We start from the raw sequence: 26,319 nt of genomic DNA on the forward strand, positions 1-26,319 counted from the left end.
TCAAGCAAGAAATATAAAAGATTAGTTGCTAATTCTAGTTGCACAAGGTTGGGCATACATTAACCTCCACCAACATAGGGTGGTCCGTGGTCCCAACTCCCAGTGATCAGGTTGTGCGGGTGGAATTGTATAAATACTTGTAGTAAAAGTTACAATAGCAATAAAACATTTGCCATAATATTTTGACCTAGTAGTTGGTATTGGTTTATGATGTTTACATGAGAGTGATCTCATTTTACTTCTCCTCTTGGCTTGGGACCATGAGACATTCTTATCTATTGTCAATATGGTAAAAATGTATCTATTTAATATCTAAAATTTGAAGAGTAACATGTATTATGCTACGCTCCTGTTGAGTCACTTTGGTCTATTTTGGTCCAATTCGGTCTCATTTGGTTTATTTGGTCCACTTCTGTCCTATTCAGTGTATTTCGGTCCAATGTAGGTCCATTTCGGTCCCATTAGGTCCAATTCGGTCCCATTCAGTTTATTTCAGTCCACTTCAGTCGATTTTGGTCTATTTCGGTCCACTTCAGTTAATTTTAGACTAATTGGACCCTTAAATTGATTCTTTTTGTAAGTTGCCTTTTCAGTTTTTGGCTCAAAAATTTCTCTCTCTTTTTTTTTTTTCCTTAATTTTTGGGTTGAAATGTATGAAATTTTATTCTATTTGAGCCACTCTTAAGTTTTTGGCTAAAATATACAAACAAACTAGATATTAGAAATTAGAAATTAGAGATATGAGCCCTAAAAAAGCAATAAAAATGATAAAAATTCAAAAGATTAGCTTAAATTTTTTTGGAGATAAAAATTACTTCAAAATTCAAGTTTCAATAATATAGGCATTATACTTTCTAGGGTTTGAATGAAATCATAAGAATATGTATGGTATATACTTTATATGCTTGGGATTGTAGTTTTGGGAAAAAAAAAAAGTTAAAATCTTAAACTTATTGTAACATGTTACATGTGTTCCATGAATGAGGGTATGAGGGTGTACATTTTTATTTTAATATTATTGGATATGTTTAAATTAGTCAACCGATTATAGTATATTAAAAAAAAAAATCATTTTAATAACGTTTTCTCCATTTATATAAAAAAAATTACAATTTACTATATATTGTTGTTGAATGCAAAATACATTATGTGTTCCGTTACATAAAAAGTTATAAAAATATAAAATATTTTTAAATAACACGCACTATTTAACCAACAAATTTTACATTATCTTCTTATAAAATAATTATATTACATTTTCTCACGCATTGCATGGGTTTGCAACTTGTAAAATTAATATCTAAAGCTATCACATTAAAAAATAATAATAATAATAAATAATAATTGTACCAATCACATAATCTAGAATAATTATGTCATGCTAATACAATTAACATATATAATGTGTGTAGTTTACAATTGTATGAGTTGTTTAATGTTGAAGGGAGAGCAAAATGAAGCATCATTGAAGCATCGGGTTGCTACGACAGAATAAACAGTTTCAGTAAGATGAAAGGCATCCCAAAAGAAGTGTTGATATGCATGAGGGCATGGAGGCAATAGTGGAATGCACCCTGAAGTCCCATTTTCCCAGGTAGTGCAACATGGGGTTTCTGAGTCTGTCAAGCCTGTAAACAATAAAGAAAATTATCTATATTGCTTGTAAATCAATAACTATGAATGCTTAGAAGCAAATAAATTATTTTTACCATATTTAGAAGGATGTTTTATTGCATCATAGCCAAGAAAATTAGCTTGGCCAAGAACAAAGGTTGAGCCTTGAAGTCTGGATGTCAAATTTTTTAGCAATGCCGGAAGTCCCTGATTAAAAAGTGAGACAATCTGATTTATTTCTTCCACGCACTGTCCATTGTGCTTATTACGTACGTTCCTTGTAATTGATGGTATGCATCCAATGGGGCCGATTTCAAACATTACTATCTTCCTGGCTCCTAAACTATATAGCCTCTGTGAAATCATGAAAAATTATGTAAAACTGCAAGATATATGAGTGAATGATAAATTGGTTGCTTATGAACAATCAAGGGAAAAAAAAAATCATCCATATTATGATTTGATAAAGTAACTTAAGGCAGACAATTAATGCATGCGCACGCATGTATGCATGAGTATCAATATTTCTGACACCCGTGATTCAGGTTTCAAATCCCTTTCTCCCTGTTGTTATAATTATTGAATTATCCGGAGAGAGAGAGAGAGAGACCACTTTTACATGATGTAAAATGTTGAACAAATTTATTTTCCATTAGTATATATGTACTAATTAAATGGGCAAGAAAACTATATTAAATTAATTATGGAAATCAAATTACTTTGATATGGATAATAGAAATGATGGCCAGTTAAGTTTAGAAAGAAAGATCAACTCAAAAAAAAAAAAGGAGTTTAGAAAAAGAGACAACCTCAAAACCCTGGCTGAGCGCATCCACAAGGAGTTGAGCAAATGGTTGTGGAGGGTAATGTTTGCTTGTATTATACAGATTGGGTTGAAGGTAGTTATTGATGTAGTCATTACTGCCTATAGATAATATAAATATAGACTTTGACAAGTACTCTGAAAGATCATATGAGCTTTCGAAATGCTTTGGCAAATCTGACAAAACTGTCCTCTGAAACAAATCTATCTGCTCTTGTAAATTCAAGCATTTTCCCTGCAAACAACCGCCAGCATATGATAAAGCAATGAGCATTATGCATTTTTTATTTCATTTCTTCTTCTTCTTTGTTTATTTTTAAAAATAAATGGTTGTATCAATAGAACTATGTTACGGTTGAGTTGGGGTTAAAAGCTACTCAAAATAAGGAGGTTTTGATTTGTTCAAATGCAATGAGTTGGTGATCTTTCACTCAAATCTTTTATACCATAATTAATTTCTGAATAAAACTTGTTTCATTGGAAATTAAACATTTGGAACATCAAAATGGACACAAATTTGACCCGATTTAAATTTGAAATGAGTGTAGTATGGCCAATTGAATTTAAGTGAGAGATTTCTATAGTCACTTGCTTGTCGTTCATTCAAGCAAAATCGTCAGGTTCTTATTTTTGAATTCTGCTAGGAAAAGTATTCTTGCACAATTTTAACCTTAATTTGTGCAGCCATATAAAGTATCTTATTATGACTTTTAGAGAGAACAAAATCTACCATACCATACCATACCAATGCTAAAAAGGTCAGATGTCAAAGCCTTCTTCCTATGCTTAAACAGTGAATTCATCATTGTACTTTGTTTCAAAAACAAGTAAAACCATTGTGTTCCTATACACCTGAGCTTTAAACCATTCTTGAAATCAGAGATTGTTCTAGTGAGTCAAATTTTGCCTTAAATCTTTAAGGACTTCTTGAAGTGGCAGAGCTTATGGTTTGTGGAGGAGAATATTCACTTAGGAAGATTCTAGAGGGTCTGGGACTATTGTGGTAGGACAGCAAACGGAGCATTTTTCTATAGAGTCTAGTTGTACAAAGATCATGTGACTAGACTATTTATAGTTTTATTTTTCCTATGGTGAATTTTCTACAAGAATTGGATCCAGGGAATAATTTTTCCATTGAGAAAGTTCTTCGTTAGTTTTCCACATTATAACCAAATATGTGTGTGCCTTTTTTTTATTATTGCTTTTGATGTGGTTTCTGATCATTGTGGTTGATTTAAATTGTTTGTGATGTTTATTGGATTATACGTCATAACTTGTGCAATAAATCCATTGATTCTGCTACATAAATTGTTTAGGGTATAAATTAGAATTTTTCATACAACCTGCAAGTCTATACCATATTCCATAGTTATAAAAAATGCAAGACCTAATTGACAGAGTCCAAAACTGATCAGATTTTTGGTTATGTTTAGTTTTGCACCCTTGGTTACTGGCTTCAATTTTAAGTTTTCAGAATCTTTGGTTTTTCGTTTAATCTAGGTGTCAAAATTTTTTCAAGACCAACTAAACTGTGAAGGCATCAACTTCCTATACCCTTGTGCCCCCAACTTGTCCCTCTCTATGTTCTCTAACTTTGGTAACTCTTTCAAGATTGCTGGAGATATATTAGAGTGTGTTTGGATACCATTTATTTTGCTGAAACTGAAAAATTATTGCTGAAAGTACTGTAGATAAAGGTAAAAATTAGTTGAAATAGTACCGTAAGGTCCATGAATAGTGCCAAAAGGTGCAATGGGGCCCATGAATAGTAGTAAAAATAAGTTGAATAGTGAAATTATTTTAATATTTCATCTGCATCCAAACGCACACTTAGTCTAATAGCATAGGTCCAAACCCAATCATTTTATGTGTGCAAGTCAAGCCTCCTACTTGTACAAAGTATGATGGGCTTGGGCTTATACTATTGGGCTAATATGTTGTTAGAAATATATTAGCCTAATAGCATAGATCTAAGCCCAATCATTTTATATGTGCAAGCCAAGTCCCCTATTTGCATAAAAAGTAGGATGAGTTTGGGTTTATGCTATTAGGCTAATATGTCTAATATATCTCAAACAAAGATCACCGCACCATTGTTGTAAAGTTTGGCTTAATTGTGACTCATGCCCTTTGGATTGAGGTGAGAAAAAAATTACTTGATGCAATTTAAGTCAAAGTTGAAATTTGATGAAATTGTCTCAAATTAATTCAGGTACATGCTAATCGGTTTTAGATGATTGTAATTTAATTTTTTATATAATGAATTACTTGGATTAGCATGGGGGTGTAGGATTGATTCCTATTGAGTTTAGGGTAGATTTTCTTTAGGTTTGTTGTGCCAATGCTATTATATATATATATATATATATATATATAAATATATATATTTCTTTTTTCCCTCCCTGTTGTATTTGTAATGAGTTCTATTTAGTTTATTTATAAATTTTAATTTTATGGGTTTTCTTTGGTCATGCAAGTTCTCTCTTTTTCTTTTTCTTTTTCTTTTTAATCTTTCCCCCTATTGCTTTTAGCTTGTGAGATTTCATATTTGTAACTCTACCGACGTAGGTTGATCTTTGATTACTATTAGTTTGATGGATTTTATTTGACGAACCTGTGATTGGTTCATGTGTTTGGTGTAGAAGAAATTAAAAAATTGACGGCAGAACCTTATTTTTCTCAGTCAGTACAATCAAAGACCGAGCCACCCCTCGCCCCAAGAAAATAAAACAAAAACAAATTAGACAAAACCTTAACTAATTCTTCTTACAACCCCATCCTTCCTTAACTTATAATATAATTCGAATTTTGTCTTTTGTTTTTCTTTTTTAAAATTTTCTTGTTAATATATTTAATAAGTTATTATCTTTATTATATGTCAAATTTCTTTAAAAAAAAGAAAAGAAAAGAAACATATTTTATCAATGTTTATTATAGTTCAGAACATATATAAGAAAAACCATAATAAATATTTTATAAAAAGAAAAAAAAGAAGAAGAAGCAAGATTTCTAATCAAGAGAAAATAAATAAAATAAAATAAAACATTGTTGTAACCTTATATAAAAATTTGATAATAGAATAAGATCTCAAAATTTTTTTTTTTTTTGTAATAATTTATTCTCCTTCACAAATTGTCAGGTCAGGACACAATTTATTTATTTTTAAATACATTTTCTATTAAATCTATAACATAATATAAGCAAATTAAAACACACCATGAGGTTACAATGAGCTTTACCTGTCTCAGTAACACGCCTCTTAAATTCGGGCTTATTATACATTCCTAAAGTCTATTTAATATGGGTTAATTTGAAGACACAAACACGACAGATTAAAAACTTTTGAAATAACAAAACCGTATTATATTTTATTATTTTCTATTCTTGAATAAGTATAAGGGCTGCTAAATTTTTAAGTGACACTAAAGAGGAAAACAAAGAAGAAACAAATAAGAGTGCACAATAAGTTCTTACAAATCGGTCTCCAGTTTCAGGAAGAATGCCACAAGACCCCGACGCGTAGTTGAAACCTGTAACTTGTGTTGATCTCCATATACTCATGTATGGTGGAGAACATGGTAGCCCAAGAAATTCAGCTACAAGGGTCAGAAATGAAAGAACATAAGAAATACTTTTAGCATTGATAATAATAGTATGAGTTATATGTTTTATCAATGTTGTTAGTAACTGTTGAATATGCTCTCATGCATACCATGTTGAAATCTAAAAGAGAAAATATAAACAAGAATATTGTAAAGAGATTAAGTAAAAGCCAAAGCAAGAAAGAACAGGAACCTTTACTATATTCTCTAGTGTGTTATAGGGGATAGGGTTAACCTTAACTGAGTCTACATTATTATACCTTGGCCTCTTTGGCCATTACAACATAAACAATAAATCTATATCACAAATATATCTTAAACAATGTAGAATTAGTACCTATAAAATCTGCAACATTTCTGCCATTGGTGAATCTTCCTGTAGCACCTTTGACAAAGTTCACACCATAAGGAAGATAATCTGCCTTAGCCAAGGTGGGCAAAATATTGTTATTGCCACTGTCAAACAAGGAATCTCCAAGCACATATAATGCAGGTGCCAATGGTGAACTATGGATCAGAATGCCAAGATGAAGGAAAATGGACAAGAAAATGAGTGGCATTGAAGTCATTATTGTTGTTGTTTGCTAGGAATACTTTGTTGTTAGAGAAAGATACGAGGAAATGTGCTGGGTGAGATAGACAAATGAGAAGCTATATAGCTTTTTCTTTATGGTTTTTTTTGCGTGAGGAATCCCAGGAAGGAAGCGTCAGTCACATGAAAATCACTGAGTTTGAGCTTAAAAAGAGGAGGAAACTACGGGTGTAATGACATATATACGTGACAGATATGAGGTAGCTAGGTTAAGTTGTTAAACTCTTGTCTAAAAGAGATTGAATTTGAGATTCTAATTTTTTTTAATTGGAATTGTAGTCAAGTTTGATTCACTCAATACAGTTTGAGGTTTGAAGCGAAAAATTAAATATTACTTAACTAATATTTAGTTAACATTCTATATTATAAACTTTTTAAATTTAATATAACTCATTAGCTTAAATAAAAAAAACTAATGATAATTGGATTGAATTTTTATTAGTCCATTATTTTTTGGGGGCTTATTGGAAGTGGAAGAAAAATACATAACTCACATTTTTTAAATAAAAATAAATTACTGTCTCCACATTTGGGAGTCTTTCTTTAATAAGGGGCCTTAGGCCATGACCTAAGTGACATAAGACCGACCTTGAATTTAATCCAAAGGTTTTTTCAACCAAAAAGAAAAGGAAAAAGGACCAATAAGTTTTGTCTTTCCCGTTTATGCTTGTGTTTTTTATTTTTGTGACCTTTTATTGCTAAGACTGTATTTTTAATCTTAATTTGTGATGTTTAACCGACAATTGCCACTGCAATTTTTTTATGGAACATCACATTCTAAATATGACATGTTGATGTGGCCTTTTGTATGGCTTAAATTAGGTTAGACTTTTCTCTCTCTCTCTCTCTTTTTCTTTTCTTTTTTGGGAAGGATTCACCACTGACAATGTTAGCTAACTTACACAGCAGCTCTACCACTAAGGCTTAATATAAATATATGGGTCTAATTAACGAGTGCTCTTAAAACATTTGTTAATGGACAATTTTAAGAATGATTTTATATTACTTTTATGAGAAATGTAAAAATTTGTCAAAAATTTTAATTTTTCTTTTCTTTTCTCTTAAAAAATTTCTAAAAATATTTCATAAACTAATATTCTTAAGGCATTTGTTAACTTTTTCCTAAATATATTAGTTTTTGGTTCTTTCTTGAGTTGTCACTACTCATTAGGGAATTAGGTTTAACATTGTAATTGGGGGAGAGTAAGGAAAGGAGATGATAAAGAAAGGGAAAAGAAAAGCTTTTTCCTCCTATATATATGGAAATAATGAGGGAATGAGTAAATAAAAGAGAAGAATATGTTCTTGTGGTGGCTTAATCCAATGGAACGAAGGTTTTGGGCTGAGCCCCCAAATTTACTTGTATTATGGGTCAAGAATATCCAACAACGAGAGGCCCCAAAGATGGCGATGCAGTTTTTATAGGAGACAAATGAAAAATTTTTCTTTATCTCACTTCCTTTCTCAAAACCCTACATTTCCCAAGAACATCACCATGTATCTGACCCCTCTTTGTAAAATCTGGACTAGACTTCTTTCTCCCCAAGGAGTATTTTTCCTCACTACTCTCATGTTTCTCTCCCCTAATTTTTCCAACCCCCTCTCTCTCACCCATCAGTTTTTATTTATAGACTTCCCTTAGTGGGATTGTCATGATGAGAGGAGTGTTTCCCATGTTAATGGGCCTCTCTAAGCCATATTCCTGACCAGATGAGACCTGTTACTTGTGACTAATGTGACTCTCTTGGAACTTGCACCAAGCGCCAATTGATGCTCGGCTGGCAGATTCCCCCAAGGCATTATCTCTTGATCTCGATATAATAGATGATGCTCAATTAGGCTATGAGTTTGGGCCAAGCCCATCTAGGGAATGGGCTAGGTGCTCAGTTAGTAAGCAAGGCGGGAAGGACCCATTTTAGGAAATGTGTCCTGAGCTCGGTGCATACCGATAGCTGTGGCCTGTACAGTTCTCTTTCCTATATTTGGTTTACAAAAGGAAGAGAAATGGAAAGGAAAAATGTTTTTTTTTTTTGGTATAATATATTATTTTAACCATGATATATAAAAGTAAAGAAGGCAATAAAATTCCTAGGCAAAAATGTAACTTTTTGAGACATTTAAAGTTAACAAATGTGGCTGCAATTCTTTAGTGGAGTTTCTCTCCATTTCCACCCAAATCGAATGGACTCAAAATGTGAGCACGGAATGATATATTTTCCTTCCTTTTGAACTTTAATTTTAACTCTCTTCTCTTCTATCAACCAAACAGAAATAATGCATCACTTTCCCCTTTTCTCTCTTCTTTCATTCGTTCCAAATGAAGTGTAAGAAAAATTATCTTATACTATGTCTTTAGTGAGAAAGAGATAGATATATCCGGGATTTGGATTTATTGAGAAAGTTTTTATTAACCTACATATTTTATAATGAAATTTGTTAAATATCAAAAGATAGATGTTGAAATTGTCATTGCAGTTTTTTTTTTTTTTTCTTAAATACTAACATTTTGGGAGTGAAGACTGAAGAAGCTTCTACATTTCTTCACTCCTATTCGCAGCAAAATCAATGTAAGAAGTCCTTAAATGATCATATATCAAAATGTGTCTCATCTAGTGCTCTAGTACATTGGACAAAAAATTTGCCCATTAATATTATGTACAAATGGTGTTTTAAAAAAAAAATTAAAAAAAAATTAAAAAAAAAAAAAAAAGACCTTTTGGGATGGAAGAAGCTTCTGTTTCTTCACTCTCATTCACAACAAAATCAACGTGTCATGCTTGCATGGAATGAATAAGACAGTGTAGATAACTTTAGTGTCTCTTACTACCGTAAGGCAAAAGAGCTTTATGAAACGTTTAAATAAAAAAATCATTTGTACATAATATTAAATGGGTAAGCTTTCTGTCTAATGCACTTGAGTATTGGATAAGACACGATTTTAATATGTGATTATTTTTTGGACTCCAGCACTCCAAAGCACTAGACACAAGTCAAATGCTACATTTTATTTCATATATATAGAAGATGAGTTCAATTTTTTTAAGAATTTGATGTAAATCCTTGACTTCATAAATTTAAACCCTCCGTAAGTGTGTTGTAACATCAATATTTTATTAATCAATAAATAGTGTCACACTATATACAATTCTAATCCCAACATGTCTCTTTTGAGGAAATATCAAACACATCTCTCTCTCTCATGCCATTTGAATGCCATGGTAATATGCAAGTTACTTCTCGCATTAAAAAGAAAGACTGCTTCCAACACTCGCTTATTGAGGTCGAATTTTGTCATCTATACCTTATTTCAAGTAGATAGGTATTTTAGTTAAGCTACCACAGCCAAGGCCTTTCTTGCTCTTTTGAAAGCATACAGAATCACAGATGCATGCCCACAACATAAGCAAATTTGACAACTTTTTCAACATGCACTCCGACAGATAATTATAAGGTATGAATAAAAAAAAAATTACTTTTACCCAAATTTGGCATCTTAAAATACATTTATCCAATGTATAATGTGATTCTACAAACACAAAAACCGTAACACAAAATTTCCTATAAGTTTATATCATTTCTTCACGAAACTCCCATTATCAGTGCCATAGCAGTGTGCTAACACTAAAAACGATCATCTTCTTTTGAACATGAATAGTATCCGCTTTGCAACTATCACTCGTATGACTGCCAGACATCCAAGAGCATAAGATTGCACATCTCCCAGCGAGCCAGACATCAAAAAGCATGAGACTGCATTTCCCTATACAAAACATATAGAGTAACTTCTTTGGGAACCCATGTCAATGCCCTGAAAAGAAACCAGCCTACAATCATCCAATGAGCATTTGCTCCAAAACAAGCATGATATCCTTAGACAAAAAAATATACACATAGGCATGATCAATTTAAACCACGTTCAAAGCTACTGTTCTTTGACCTGACCACTCAAGAACATCTGTTTTTTAGGGTTGAGTCTCTCCAAGCCAATGAAAATTACATTCACCTTACACTTGTCATGCTCATGCATAATAATTTGAGTGCTAAGTGACAAATTTTTAAGCTTATCAGAACTATAAGATATAGAACCCTACATTTCTTTTAGGTTCCGCATGGATTTGTGATTTAAAATCATGGGTTTTGAAGAGCAATTGCAATTGTTACATAAAGTGTTTGATATGAATTTAACAAAAGAAGATATTTTGAGTTTTGGAGATTTTACTTTAGCTGAAACATTTATGATGTTATGGATTTAAGATGACATTTTAGATTACATCTTGGACCATTTCCAATACACATTAACCTCAAATCCATACATAAATTTCATCAATAGAGGGCAGGGGAACCTCTCATATTTTATTCAAGTCATTTAAACTAAGAATTAAAATGCAAATCCCATTTTAAATATTTCTATCCAAATGAACCATTATGTGATTTTGGCAGTCATATGGATGCTGTAGCTCCTCGTATCCAATTATATGAAGATATGAGGAGAGCTTGTAATGCAAATTGAATTAGTAAAAAAAAAAAATCCCACAAATTTATTGAGGGACATAACAATCACTTGAATAAATGGGTGTGCATGATAGGCTTGAGGAGACCTTGTAATCCAATGTGGATGTAGTGAAAAATAAATCCCACAAATATTTATTATGGATGTAAGATTCACTAGTTTACACATGATGGACTAATCCAGTCTCATGGATAGTGAGAATAATATAACAAATCACAATGTGAATTATCATACCAGGCAGTCAATCAATCCTCCTCCATAGGCACCTCTGGAACATCAAACCTATCTTCTTCAATAGTTCTATTGATCACAGAAATAGGAGAGGGTATGGAAAGTCAAGGAAACAAGAATTTATCTATTCAAGGAATCTAATGGAGAGAGGAAAGCTTTTTTTAAATGTCTAATGGAGAGGAAAAAAAAATTTCAACCAACCAAATCAATTCCATAATTAGTTACTGCCTCAATGCATTGTTAGAGCAGTACATCAATAAAAGACAAATGTGCTGTGTCAATTTTATAGCTTCAATAAGTTAAAAGGTAGATTATATATTTCTTTGATAATTCAACATTTGCACCAGAAGTTGCTAGTTGAGCTACAAGGCAGAAGGCAAATTATATATTAAAACATTGATCTGCTCAAGGTGAAAACTTAAAAATTTTAAAGTCTAGAACCTTAGAAAGTGAAAATCAAGAAACAGAAGTTAAAAATAGTAATTTATTAGCACATTACCTATGGTATATGGTTTCTATCCCATAAAACTTAGAAATAACTTAATTGAAGCCCTATTTCTACATTAAAAACGAAGATGGAATTAATCAAAAAAAAAAACTTCCAAAGATATGATACCCATTTGAAATATTCCACAAAATATGCATTAACAAACATGAGAAACACAACAAATAGCCAACGGCATAACAAAAATCAATGAGAAGTTTTTCTTCTTTTTCAATTGAGAGAATGTGGACTGTGCACATACTAAAAATAATAATTTTTTTATAAGAAAATATTAAATAAAACTCAAATTTTATGTAAAGATTAGGGAAAAAAGAAAAGGATATATATTAACATAAGATCATCCTCCTTTTCACCACGGTTGCGACTATTATTTAGCTCCCGAAGGACTTCAGGAGTAACCTACATTCGAAGAGAGCATAGAGATCATATATTGACACTAAATTAAATTGATAGGTTCATAGAAGCAGCTATTTCAGGGATAATGTCCTTACTAGTTTGTGCCTTTGTTTTTCAAGTAGATTTCTGAGGTTATCTTTATCCTCCTTTTGGAGTTCATTTTTATACCTGCAAAGAATTTCACACAACAGGATATAAAAGGAAATGCAATAGTGTATCAATTTATGCCATGAGTTACATTTAGAATAGCACACAATAGCTTAAAAATCTAGTAGTCACATTTAGATAATAGAGAAATTTACTATTTACATACTGGTTAACAACCCACATTGTTACATTTTACTTCTGTTCAATTAAAATGAGGCATGAATTTGATGTATAAAGATTTAAAACCAATCAAAAGATGCTTATATGGTAGGCATAGGTTTGAAATTGAAACTAGTGGTTTAGGGCTAGGGATAGTAAATGTATAGGGTTCAACTCTAGCTAAAGCTAAAATAGACTAGTTCTTTGAAGCAAAGAAACACCGTTCCTAAAGACACTAGGGATTTAAAGCTATGAAGAAGAAATTCATTAGGGGTTAACTCGAGGGATCAAATCTGGTTTGTATGGGAGTCAGAGAACCTAGGAAGCACGGACACGGATACGAGTATATGTACAACACAGTGACACGACCAATTCTTGAAAAATTATAGCATGACACAGCAGGTACAACATGGGTACGGCACCCCAAATGAAGTGTCTGTGCTTCCTGGCAGAGAACACTAATATAGGCCATTCTGCAACCAGGTTGCTGAATGATGGAAGGATGAATTAGAATTTTGAGATTAGAAAGTGTAAGATCTGATGGAGGTAAACAGAAGCAGCTAATGGATGCACCTGATTGTAAAACTTAAAAGAGAAGTAAAATATAAATAGTTTAATACTAACAACCTAACTAAATATAATGGACATGTATTAGGTTTAGCCTGATGCTGCAAGGCCCGTAACTTTAGCCTTAGGTTTCATAAGGATAATGTTCTTTCTTTTAATTCTCTGTGCTTCTGCAACATTATTCATTTTTTTCTGTGCCTATACATATCAACTCTGTCCAAACCAAATCATTTGCCAACTCTAAAGCCAATAAAGAGGGGAAAAAAATAGAGAGAGAGAGAAGAGGTAACATATTAAGATTTCTATCAAGAAAGAATCAAACTCCCCCTCCCTTTCGTTCTTTTTTTTTATTGGTAAATTAGATATGCACCCCATTATTGAGGGCAGAGAAATGCCATTTGATCAAGAGTCCCTAGTCCCTACCCCATTATTAAATTCATAATTTTCATTAAATCAAACAGATGATTAATCCATTTTTCCCTTTTACCCCTCTCCATCCTTCCCTCCAAAAAAACATATTGTAAGCGAACCAAAAGAACTTTCCATAAAACATATTATCCTAACAAGGAGAAATTTTCTTCTCAACACCCAATCAGGCAAGACAAGGTACTCTTTAATAAAAGTTACTAACCTTTGCACAAATGCAAGGAGTGATTGATGCCATATTACAGGCATCAACCTGCTATCTTCAAGGAATCTCATAAAATGAGCAACAGTAGCATCAAGTACACGATATGGCAAAGCATACTTCTTCTCCAAAAGAAGCTTTATAAAAAAGCTGCAATGGTTTACCAAGGAAACTTTGTCAAGCAGTTTCGAAAGCATTTGGCAAAGGAGGAGAGGCTGTAAAAGAAGTAATAATAAAAAATCATTGCTATTATATGAGATTTCATTTGCTTTTTTTTTTTTTTTTTTTTTTTTTTTTTGATAGGTAAGAGAAAGTATAATCAAGAAAACAGCTAGATGCAAATAAGCATCAGCAAAACAAAAGTAAAGAATCAAAACAGTTAATCATGAATAAACATGAATACTAATCTCAAAGCATTATGAGAATCTCAACAATACCAACAATTCTCTCTCCCTTTCAACGAGTAATATATACTAACATCAATAATTTTATGAAGAAATTTAAAATTAGGACATCAATGAGGATTATTCATGTATGCTAATCTCTATGATTCTAATTTGACAAATGTCAAATTAGAAAGTCAATGACTATGATTACATACAAAGGCATTTATCTGATGGAGCCTTTAATTCAACAGCTTTAGCATATAAGGTAAATCTCCTCTAAGTAATGGCACAGTCTATTTTTTTGTGCCATTTCTAAATGACACACCAAAAACTAAGGGTTTTATCTATTTGTCCACATATTGACCTAATATTACATTTTCCTTTTATGAGTAAAATGAAACTTCATTAGGAAAAAAGAAAGACCTAAATACAGGATGTATACAACAGGCACACCTAGAGAAACACATCAATGACCTTCATAGGTATCACCCTATAAACCCCAAATTACTATGACATCCAAACAAACCTTAAATCCAACAAAAAATAAATCAATAACCTCCACAGGCATTACCCTGTAAGCCCCAAATAGAGAAAAGGCATTAGACCGCGACATTACTTAAATTAATTAGTTCTGAACAAAGTTGACTATCAATCCATATTAGGTTCAACCCCAAACCTTAAGTTCACATTTAGGTCTGACTTCTCACCTTAAACGTTAAGGTTTGTGCCCTCCCAAAAAACTTAAATTTCTTAAATTATAACATGCATTATATCAAATTTCACTTCAATGCTCAAACAAAGTGCCATAGCCCCCCCAAACAAGTGGAGCTTTTGAGCTTCCCTCTTTGCTGAGCAACAAATCACTACTTGCATCCTATACTACAAGGCCCTTACACAAAAAGCATAGAAAAAGGAAGAAATACCAAAGCAAAGTTGACAATCTAGACATCCATCTGGGCCAGAAAAGAAATAAAATCAAAACCAATACATGATGCACACAACGGCACAAGCCATTATACTAGATGATCTACACATCCCTATGAGAAAAAACCAAATAAACCCAAAGCATTATGCACCCAACTTCCACAGTTCCGCATAATCCTCAAACCAAATCATAAACACTCAAGCACTTGAGTATCCAGAAGCCATTCTATAAAAATATATGCACACAAACACATGGCACAAGCTATTAATCTTCATACACTTCCACAATCTTTTTAAGTGAGCAAATTACAACATTCACTACCTTGTTGTACCACAATAATTCATCTCTGCAAGTTTCAATAATGCAACACTGCAAATACAATCAGAAATTTCAGTTAGAAATACCCCACATGTGTAATAGGTTAAAATATTCATATAAATTAGTTTCAAGAACCACTCAGGCATGCAAACAATATACAACATTCACTAGAACACGAATTCAAGTGTATTAGTATCTACAAATACAAACAAAAGGGATCAAAGGCAGGAAAAAACCACAAATTAACTTTAAATTGAAAAGCTCATGTTGCAAAGGACTATTCATAATCAAAAACAAAGATATAATAATGTTTTAACAAATACAAGTTAATTAAGTGTCCACAATTAACTGGCAAGGATCCTAAATAAGGCCCTCATGTCAGCAAAGTAATACAAATGCTTGCCATAGAGTTCCACTTATTGATTATATACATATATATAAGAAATTTTATTGAGAAAAGACTGCTTCATGATCAAAGGATACAAAGGAGACAAAATAATTACAAAAAAAGAATTATGAGCTCCACTTATTGATAATTTAAAAAATCATCAAAATAATAATAATAATAATAATAATAAGGCACATTTTCTTCTGAAATTTTGCACAGTATCTTAACATAATGGTTTTTTTAGTTTCTGAAAACAACACATTGATTTAAAACTTTTAAAAAAATATTCATCAATTGCCCAGTATACTTCTGATTTTGATAAGTCAAAAGTGCAATGAATGTCATCTTCAGGGTACTTTTATTAAATAAAAAGAGAGCATCATGTGTCCACAATTCATTTTAAGAAGAGAATAAAAAAGGTCATACCCAATGCATGAGGCTCCCACTTTTGCGGGTTCTGCAAAAGGAAATTGGTAAGCAGTCTTACCCCTAATTTTGGACAGCCTAACTCCTAGACTCAAAATTGCTTAGGCACAGAGCACTTAGTCATCACATCAAGGTCCAACCTCTTTTAATAATGGAATAATTATACATAAAATGTCTGATATAATAATGGCCAAAAACAAAATAGTTGAATTATGAAAAAAATTGCATTTTTGCGCTTAAAAAAGGTGAGACTATCAATTTTCACCACAGCCTAGTTAGGGGAATTCTTTTATAACAGTAAGTTTATTGTATTTTGAAAGGGGAGAGGGGGAAGAATCCGAAACATGTTTCCATTTTTATCAAAGACTTTGGGGAGGGGACAAAACAAAAAAACAAAAAAAGAGCAGTAAAATCTTTTGATCAGATTGTGAAGAGAATATTTGTCCCTCATCTTTGCAAGCAACACAATAAAACTTATCCTGAATCTTCAGAGCCAGGACAAACCCTTTCCCCCCAAAAACAACAAAAACAAAAAGAACAAAAAAAATCTCCCAGAGGAAATGTAAAAAATACAGGAAGTGTACCCACACTTTATCAATCCATGGATTAATATTTTATGTCTATTGATCTCCACTAGCCATACCTTGAATGAAGCGGAGGAATGGAGACCTTCTGTAAAATGCTTCCGATAATGACAGCTTCCCTGAGGTTGCACGTCCCCGACTGTACATCAAGGACAAATATATATTTTAAATTAAAAGGCAACCTACGTATCAAGCCAGGAAAACAAAAGTGATCAAAAGTTTTGGTCCCATCACTTAGTAAGAAAACTGAAGAATCAAGTTGCAGTAGAGGACACAGATATCACTAAATAGCACAGAGATCACCAAACAAATTAAAGAATCAAGTTTTAGTAAAAGAGACAAATACCAAAAGAAATAATTTGCAAGCACCCAGACTTTGTAGATCAGAAGTTCAAAGTTTAACACTACAATGTGAATATTGAAGCACAGATATCAGAAAATTCAGCAAAATTTTGGGTAGGGAGGACAGAAAAAAATCCCCCAAGTTATGTTGAAGATCATATACCTCACATAGAGGGAACAGTACTCCTTTGAAGAATGCAGCAGGTTTGTAGAGTGACTTCTTCAAAGATTGATATAAAGCAAAATGAAGCCGTTTATTCTTTCGAATATCATCTCTCACCCGCGGGAGCAACACTAGTCTGTAGAAGCGTTCGGCCTTCTTCACACCCAAATTAGAAGCGAAAATTCTTGTGGCTTGGTACATTGCATTCGGTGACCATTTATCAGGTTCAGTTAGATAAAGGACATCCTCCCAAAGTTTCATTGCTGGGATGTGCTTGAATGCTTTGGGGAATTTGCCTGCTGTGTAAGTACTAAGAAGCTTGCCAACTCTGCAATGGTATATTTATACCCACGATCAATAAAGTTGCCACCTTTTATTATTTTTTGATAATTCAAATGTTACAACAATTGGGGTGTGGAATTTGAACAAGAAGACCATGCAATGCCACTAAGCTACAAGGCTCTAAGCAATGTTCTCTCACAAAGTTTAGGCATACAATTTAGCATTGCACATATCATATATATAAGGTGTTAAGATTGCATGTAATGCAATGTTATAAGAAGAAAAGGCAGAGCTTACATACCCTTTATATAAATCTATGATGGAACTATCCAATTTAGGCAATGGTCGAGTTTCTGCAATCCAATAAATTCAAATTAATACGAAAAGATAACAACGATTAAACAACACTAGCAACTGATGCAATTTCTGAGATTTAGAGGCTAAAAAACCAAAATAATTGAGAACCTGAAGCAGAAATTGGATCTTGCTGCTTGAGTTTTTCAACAATGATATCGGCAAGAGTGCGTTGAGGAGCTGCATCTTTTGCTAAAAACGCCTCCAGCACTCTCTCATCCTCTTCGTCAATCTCCTCCTGCAAAATTGTATTTTCCCACGGATTCTCAGTAACCAAACAGAACCAAAGAAAATGAAAAAAAAAAAAAAAAATTGAGTAAAGCAAGTGAGTGACTAACATCATCGGCGCCAAATCGGCTCTGAGTTTCAGAGAAGCCGTCAAAGCCATCGATGTCATCGTCGTCAGTCTGAGCATCATCGGCGGCGGCGCCCTTGGGGGTGACATATTCTTGAGCGAAAAGCAAGGCGCTGTTAGGGTTTTGGAGGTTGGCCTCGTCCTGAATCTCTTTCTGCTGAGCCAAAGCTTGTTTGAGAATCTTGGAACTCATGGTGGAGGATATGAGCTCCTCGTTCTCCTCCTGCTCCGCCTTCTCCGACTGGTGGTGCGATTTGGGCTTGGGTACTTTGAATTTGGATCGCTTAGCATGGCTGTCATTGTCTGATAAGAAAGGCTGTGGATTCAGGTGCCGCTCCCTCTTGTTATTGTTCTTCCCCATTCTCTTTCGCTTCAAAAACACAGCAGTGGGGTTTTTGAGGTTTTAGCGGCTGATACTCGAGCGAAAGGGTAGAAAAACAAGAAGATTCATTGAGAAAACACAAAAACAAAAAACGAAATGAGGTCGGGCTTGGGCTTGGGCTTGGGCTAAACCTACATAGACAAATTTATGCATGTTTTTTTTTCAATGGCCCAACTATAATTTTGGTTCGTAATCTATATAGCTTTGCCATCAGGACATTAATGTGGAAATCATTACAATTTACAAATAAAATTGGGCCGACTCATGAGGAGTGGCTTCTCTCCCCTGTAGGAGCTCTCTCTCTCTCTCTCAAACCGGTAGGAGTTTTATTCCCTCCCTTAAGTTTTTCTCTAAGGGCCTTCTCTTGGACTATGCCTCTCTCAAACAGGTAGTAGTCCATTCTCTCGCGAATGCATGGATGAAGTAGTGGATGGTTTAAAAAAGCTAAACCTTAAAAAGCACATTGAAAATCAAAGAGCCTTAAAAAGCACATTGAAAGCAGCGTGGAAAATGGGTTCTGGTCTAAGGATTGTAGAGGTTGGCAATAACATTATGCAATTCAAGTTTAGCTCGCAGTACCAGTTAGAGTGGGTTGAAAAAAGTGGGCCAAGGAACTTTGACAACAACCTACTTCTTCTCTGTAGATGGAGGAAAGGTTTAACGTCAAAGAATATTTTAGTTTCTCCCATTCTCCTTTCTGGGTGCAGATTTGGGGCTTGCCACTTGAGATATATATATGGGATACTTGGGCATGATGAAAAGCACAGGCATTTAAATCCAACGGAGCAATCTCCAGAGAGGTAATATGGCGAATGGTTAAAGGCAGGAGGAGCTACCAAGGGTGGAGGCGAAAGAGTTAAAACAAAATCTCATGCGGTGGCAAAAAAAGGGAGCTCGCTATCTCAGACGAAGGGTGGAATATACGGCGACGTGGGTAGTGGTCTGACTACGGTGGGTGAAGCTGTCTTGGACGAGAAATTCTTGGGACCTCCCGGAGGACCACTGACGTGGTCCTCCTGGGTCCTGCCATCCAATAGAGAACTGCCACCTAGCTATTTTATAAAACTCAGCTCCACATCATCTTACCCATTAACTAAACTATAGTTAGCAAAACCAAACCACGGTTAAAACTAAAACAAACTCAGCAACCCAAACGTGTTAACCCAAAATCAGTTGTAATCTTCTAAGTTCTAACCCAAGATCTAACTCAGCAACACAAACCTTCCCTCTCCCTCTACCCATAGCCGAAAACCCAAAATCAAAGCCAAAATCAACGGCAATGGCAACGACAACAATAATGATACTCTGAGCTCATTCAAGCGTGCGAGAGCATGGGCGTCGAAAACTCAGCAGCTCCACTTACCCACAGCTGGATTTAACCCAAAATCAGCTCTATTTCCTCTTTCTTCCTCTCTCCCTCAAACTCTATTTCCCCAATATCTCTCTAGAGAAGATATTGGGAAAATCCAGCCGAAAACATCACCGGTAGATTCAACAACAACAGCGATCCAGATGGGTGGCCCGTCGGATTCGTGTAGCGGAACCGGGAAATGTCCTCAGAAACCATCACCGGCGGCAACAACAACAGCGATCCATTATCTGCTGCTACTTCTTCTGCCTCTTCTTCTAACCACACGTGTCCCGGCATCTCGACTTGTTGCCACCAGAGCATCATGAATTCCTTGCGACGATGTGTTTCAGTGACAATTCCTTTGCTTCGTCCTGCTTATCCGTTTTGGCAAGGCTGGAGATGTCGACAATGTCTTGAAGGACCACTAATGAGATGAAGGCATACAAGAGTTCTTTTCAATTTGTAATGTGGGGGAGATTGTGATTATGAGTCTTTTAGTTGCTGGGTTTCGTGTTTTTGCATTTGACCGTTGTTGTTGATGCTACAGAGATTGATGTCCCAAAGTTTTGAATAAAGATTGTATTAGTGGTATTTGGTTGTAGTCTTGCTGCTGACTTGTAGGAAATGTGTTCTGATGTGAATTGTTTATGTGGTTTTGGTATAGTTGTTTTGGTATAGTTATTGTATTTGCAAATAAATTTTGTGTTTATAGATGACCTTCATCTTTTTGTTTTGGTGTTTGGATATCATTGTAAATTTTGGTCATTTTGACAATAAAATTTCTCATTTGTTACACTATTAGTAATGTTTTTTGGAGAGAAATGTTAGAAATGTTATTGATGTAAAGCTACTGTATTTAAAAAAATTTGGCCATGAGCATCCTGGGTAGCATGCAAGATAATGAAACTGTTTAGGCCTTTTCAATGCTCTCTCATTTATGTCTCCATATATTTCATCCCCACCTTTTTTACTTGACTACCTACTTATACCATTACATCAGCGACGCCCATGCTCGCGCACGCTTGAATGAGCTCAGAGTATCATTATTGTTGCCGTTGCCGCTGCCGTTGCCGTTGCCGTTGATTTTGGCTTTGATTTTGGGTTTCCGGCTGTGGGTAGAGGGAGAGAGAAGGTTTGTGTTGCTGAGTTAGATCTTGGGTTAGAACTTAGAATATTACAACTGATTTTGGGTTAACACGTTTGGGTTGCTGAGTTTGTTTTAGTTTTAACCGTGGTTTGGTTTTGCTAACTATAGTTTAGTTAATAGGTAAGATGATGTGGAGCTGAGTTTTATAAAATGGTTAGGTGGCAGTACTCTATTGGATGGCAGGACCCAGGAGGACCACTGAAGTTTTAGTTTTAACCGTGGTTTGGTTTTGCTAACTATAGTTTAGTTAATGGGTAAGATGATGTGGAGCTGAGTTTTATAAAATGGTTAGGTGGCAGTACTCTATTGGATGGCAGGACGTGGTCCTCCGGGAGGTCCCAAGAATTTCTCGCCTTGGACATGGTGAGGGGTACAGGCACAGGCACAGGCACGTCAAATCCTTGGGCGCAGGATAAGTTGAATAGATGGGACAACACGACAAAAGTGGGGTTGGAAATGAGACCAGATCAAGGAGCACGTGACAGGCTAGAAGGTTCTAAAACTAAACTAGTTAGTAAAATATTCCAAAGGAACGAGAGTGCCCAGCCAGAAGTTGACAAGGCTTATAGGATTTGGAGAACTCAAGCCCGGTAAAGCCCAAAGAAAAGAAAAATACAAGTGAGGAAGTAAAAGAGCAAGAACTAGGCCCCGACCAAACGAAAAAAACCAAGGGCAAAAGGCAGATTGGAAAAAAAATAGTAAGCGAGAAGGGCAAGGCCCAAGAAGTTGAGATGTTAGAACAAGCCCAAGAGGTAAGTAAAAAAAGAACATGTAATGTTGAAATGCTTATTAAGTCTGATGGTAGAGCTCAAAAACATATATGTGAGGGAAGCTATGATGGGGGAGAAAATTTATTGGATGAAACGGCGGTGGCTGCTGAGTAGCACCGCCGAGATCAATGATCGCCTTAGGATGGAATTGCTGGGGACAAAGTTAAAGAAAAAGCAGATAGAAAAAGTGTGAGAAAAAACTGGTTTGCTAAATGGCTTGATTGTGCCTAGTTTTGGAAGAAGTGGAGGGTTAGCTCTGTTATGGAGAAGGGATGTCAAAGTGGAAATTCAAGGCTACTTAGGAAGCTACATTGATGCAATTGTCACCAACCTGGAATTAGAATTCAAGTGGCGAATCACAGGATTCTATGGACACCCTGAAACCCACCGTAGAAGAGAATCATGGGATATTTTGAGAAGTTTAAACCGACAGTATCAACTCCCCTGGTTATGTTTTGGAGATTTCAATGAAATTGTTTCCATGGAGGAAAAATTCGGTGGGGCACGGAGGTCTCAAAGGCAGATGAATGATTTTCGTGAAGCAATCCATCACTGTAAGTTCAAAGACCTTGGATACTATGGCCCTCATTTCACTTGGTGTAATATGCAAGAAGGAGAAAGGAGAATGTATCACTTCTGAGTGGATTGATTACTATAAAGACATTAAAGTGCATCATTTGGTAGATTCTACATCTGACCACTACGCACTTCTGATTACTGATGCTATGGTTCAAAAGTATCCAAATAGGTGAAGATTTCATTTTGAAGCTATGTGAACTAAAAGGGAGGAATGTAAAGAAATTATTAAGGAAGTATGGCATGGCTGCCAAGATTTAAACACCTCAAATGGGATGGCTGAAGGGTTGAAACGTTGTGCTGGAAATCTCTCAAGATATAACAAAACTGAATTTGGGCAAATTCCAAGGCAAATTCAAAAGAAAATGAAGACTCTCAATACTCTGGTCCTAAGAGATAAAGATGGTAGCCTAGGCAGGGAAATCAACACAATAAGAAAGGAGATTAATGATTTATTGGATAGTGAAGAAATTATGTGGCATTAGAGATCTAATGTGCAATGGATGTGCTTTGGGGATTGAAACACTACATACTTCCACACAAAGACTTCAAAAAGAAAAAAGAAAAACACCATAACCAGAATCATGGATGAAAATGGGAATTGGTGTGAATCTATTGAAAGCATTGCAAAGGTGGTTGTGTCCTATTTCCAAAATTTGTATACTACATCTCATCCGATGCGCATCCCTGAAGTCCTTGATACAATACCAACCAAGGTCTCTGCTGAAATGAACCAGTACCTAATCAAAGAGTTCACAAGGGAGGAAGTTGAGGCCGCACTAAAGCAGATGCATTCAACAAAAGCCCCGAGCCCCGACGGTATGTCTGCTATCTTCTTCCAAAAGAATTGAGGTATAATTGGTAATGATGTCGTATGTATGGTCTTAAATGTCCTAAACTCAAATATGTCTATGGTAGAGATTAACAAAACTCATATCACTCTGGTTCCAAAAACTAAAAGCCCCTAAAAAATGACAGAGTTTAGACCCATAAGTCTAAGTAATGTAGTCTATAAACTCGTGTCGAAAGTTTTGGCCAACCGCCTTAAAACGATACTCCCTCAAATCATCAAAGAAAATCAGAGTGTTTTTCTCTCAGAAAGGCTAATTATGGATAATGTTCTTGTAGCCTTTGAACTTATGCACTATCTAGATCACAAGAGGGAGGGAAAGGATTGCTATATGGCAATTAAGTTGGACATGAGCAAAGCCTATGATAGGGTGGAATGGGGTTTTATTAAACAAGTGATGGAGAGAATGGGCTTTCATGAAAATGGGATAAATTTGATCATGCATTGCATTACTATTGTATCCTACTCGGTCCTCATTAATGGTGTTGCTTATGGCAGTATAATACCCACAAGGGGTCTCCGCCAAGGAGATCCAATTTTACCTTACATCTTTCTTATGTGTGCAGAAGGCTTTTCCTTCCTTATTAATGATGCTGCCAGGAATAAAAAAATTAGTGGGATATCAATATATAGAGGCTGCCCTAGGGTCACACATTTATTCTTCGCAGATGACAGCCTCTTGTTTTGTAAAGCAAATGACCAGGAGTGCCAAAAACTTATTGATATTCTCCAACTATACAAAGCAGCCTTGGGTCAAAAAATCAATGCGGATAAATCTTCAGTCTTCTTCAGTAATAATACCTTTAAGGAAAAAAGGTGTGACACTTGACATTGATATGTTAGGACCAATGGAAGACACTCGGCATAACAAATACCTTGGCCTACCCTCAATCGTTGGAAAGTCAAAAGTTGAAATTTTTGCAAAAATCAAAGAAAGGGGAAAAAACTATCGGGTGGAAAGAAAAAATACTCTCAATTGGTGGTTGAGAGATCCTTATCAAAGCTGTCGCCCAAGCAACTCCAACCTACGCTATGAGTTGCTTCCAGATCCCAAAAAGTCTTTGTGATGAGATTGAAGGTATAATGAGAAAATTTTGGTGGGGACAAAGGGGTCAAGAATCAAAAATTGCTTAGGTAAGCTGGAAGAAAATGTGAAAGTCTAAGCTAAAAGGAGGAATGGGTTTTCGAAATTTGCAGGTCTTTAATCTTGCTATGTTAGCTAAGCAAGTTTGGAGGCTAATCTTGAATCCTAACTCTCTGGTGGCCAAAATCTACAAAGCTAGATATTATCCGCATGGTGATGTTTTTAGAGCAAAACTAGGATCCAGCCCTTCCTATGCATGGAGAAGCGTTTTGAATGGTTTGGAAGTTGTGAATAGAGGTACTCGTTGGCTAGTTGACAATGGCAATAGGATACACATTTGGGAGGATAAGTGGCTTCCTACTCCTACAACATACAAGATAATCTCCCCACCCCAAAACCCTTTGATGATTTCCCTATGGTCTCAATGCTGATTGATAGAGATACGAGGAGGTGGAAGGCTAACATAGTAAGATCCTTGTTCTTGCCATTTGAAGCAAGAACTATTCTCAATATTCCTTTCAGTCACAACCTTCTAGAAGAAAAATCATTTGGATGGGTAAAAAAAGGGGAGAATTCAATATAAAAAGTGCTTATTATATTGCTTTTGGAGTATTAGAAACAATGGATGAAGGTGAAAGCTTATCGAGTGATCCAAGGAGTCCACTATGGAAGAAGCTATGGCATTTAAACATCCCATCTAAGATGCGAATCTTTGCCTGGAAAATGTTTATGAATGCTCTCCCAACACTAGTGAATTTGCAAAGAAGGGGAGTAAATGTAGGGGAAATCTGTCTTGCTTGTGGGAAGGAACCACAGTCAATTATCCATGCTCTTGTTAGGTGTGAAGTTGCCAAGAGAGTTTGGGATTGTTGGATGGAGGGCCTCGTGGACCTCTTGAATGAAAACATGGATGCTATGGACATTGCAATGAAAATTTCTGAATTTGGTACTTCACGAGACTTGGAGATTTTCTTTGGAGTTGCATGGTCAATCTGGTATAATAGAAACAAAATTATGCACGAGTCCTCTTGTCAGCTCCCTAATCATATTTGGAACTTTGCTAAGAGATATATACAGGAATTCAAGGGTGCCTAAACAGTGTGTTCTCAACAATTGCCTCTTTCAGAAAAGAAGTGGATAGTGCCTCCACCTAGGGTATTCAAGATCAATGTCGATGGTGCAACGTCTAAAAATGAGAGGAACTCAAGAGTTGGAGTGGTGATAAGAGATGCTACTGGATCAATTATAGCTATTTGTTGCAAATACCTTCAAGGATAGTACTCGGTGGTAGAAGTTGAAGCGCTAGCTATGGAATATGGCATACTGCTAGCCAGAGAACTAAAGATGCCTCGAATCATCTTAGAATCTGATGTCTTAGCAGCTATTCAAAGCATCACAGCAGCTGAAACAAGTGGCAATATTGGTCATGTGTATTAAGGAATCCTCAATTTGCTCTCTTCTTTTTGCAACTGGAGGATCAAGCATGTGAAAAGGGAATACAACAGGGTAGCACATGAGCTTGCTAAGTTTGCAAGGCATAATGAAACTTCACAGTTTTAGAAGGGGGTATCTCCTCCTATGGTGCAACACGTTATCCAAGCATATTGTAATTAGTTTTAGACCTGTTTTGAGCTTTTATCCCTTTACTCTGTTGTTATCCAGTTTCTTTTGGCAATGAAATCCAGATTTATTTTCCTATAAAAAAAAAAAAAAAAATTGGGTTGTGAGTTCCAGTTAGCTCAACTAGTAAAGTCTTTAATGGTTATATAAGATTTCTGGAGTTCAATCCCCGCCTACACCAAAAATTGATTGGTGTCTTGGTTCATAAATTAAAACTCTTAAAAAAAAAAAAAAAACAAACA

General features: G+C 35.0%; 2 protein-coding genes across 2 annotated transcripts; both read right to left on the reverse strand.

The window, feature by feature from the left end:
* Window positions 1–1,332: 1,332 nt before the first annotated feature.
* On the reverse strand, window positions 1,333–6,608 carry LOC115968422 (GDSL esterase/lipase 7-like). Its single transcript, XM_031087825.1, has 5 exons — window positions 6,377–6,608; window positions 5,912–6,033; window positions 2,424–2,672; window positions 1,710–1,968; window positions 1,333–1,628 (listed from the first exon to the last, which is right to left on the reverse strand). Exons 1-5 carry the CDS (start codon window positions 6,606–6,608, stop codon window positions 1,414–1,416), a joined length of 1,077 nt encoding a protein of 358 aa, XP_030943685.1. The 3' UTR covers window positions 1,333–1,413.
* Window positions 6,609–10,066: 3,458 nt separating this feature from the next.
* On the reverse strand, window positions 10,067–18,891 carry LOC115976229 (bystin). Its single transcript, XM_031097390.1, has 11 exons — window positions 18,281–18,891; window positions 18,054–18,180; window positions 17,890–17,941; window positions 17,307–17,634; window positions 16,861–16,940; window positions 15,407–15,454; window positions 13,778–13,924; window positions 12,369–12,441; window positions 12,201–12,276; window positions 11,376–11,466; window positions 10,067–10,439 (listed from the first exon to the last, which is right to left on the reverse strand). The coding sequence occupies exons 1-10, from the start codon at window positions 18,656–18,658 to the stop codon at window positions 11,387–11,389; spliced, it is 1,389 nt and encodes a 462-aa protein (XP_030953250.1). The 5' UTR covers window positions 18,659–18,891; the 3' UTR covers window positions 10,067–10,439; window positions 11,376–11,386.
* Window positions 18,892–26,319: the final 7,428 nt, after the last annotated feature.

This window comes from Quercus lobata, chromosome 2 (genome assembly GCF_001633185.2).
Source record: "Quercus lobata isolate SW786 chromosome 2, ValleyOak3.0 Primary Assembly, whole genome shotgun sequence".
In the NCBI taxonomy this organism is placed as follows: domain Eukaryota; kingdom Viridiplantae; phylum Streptophyta; class Magnoliopsida; order Fagales; family Fagaceae; genus Quercus; species Quercus lobata.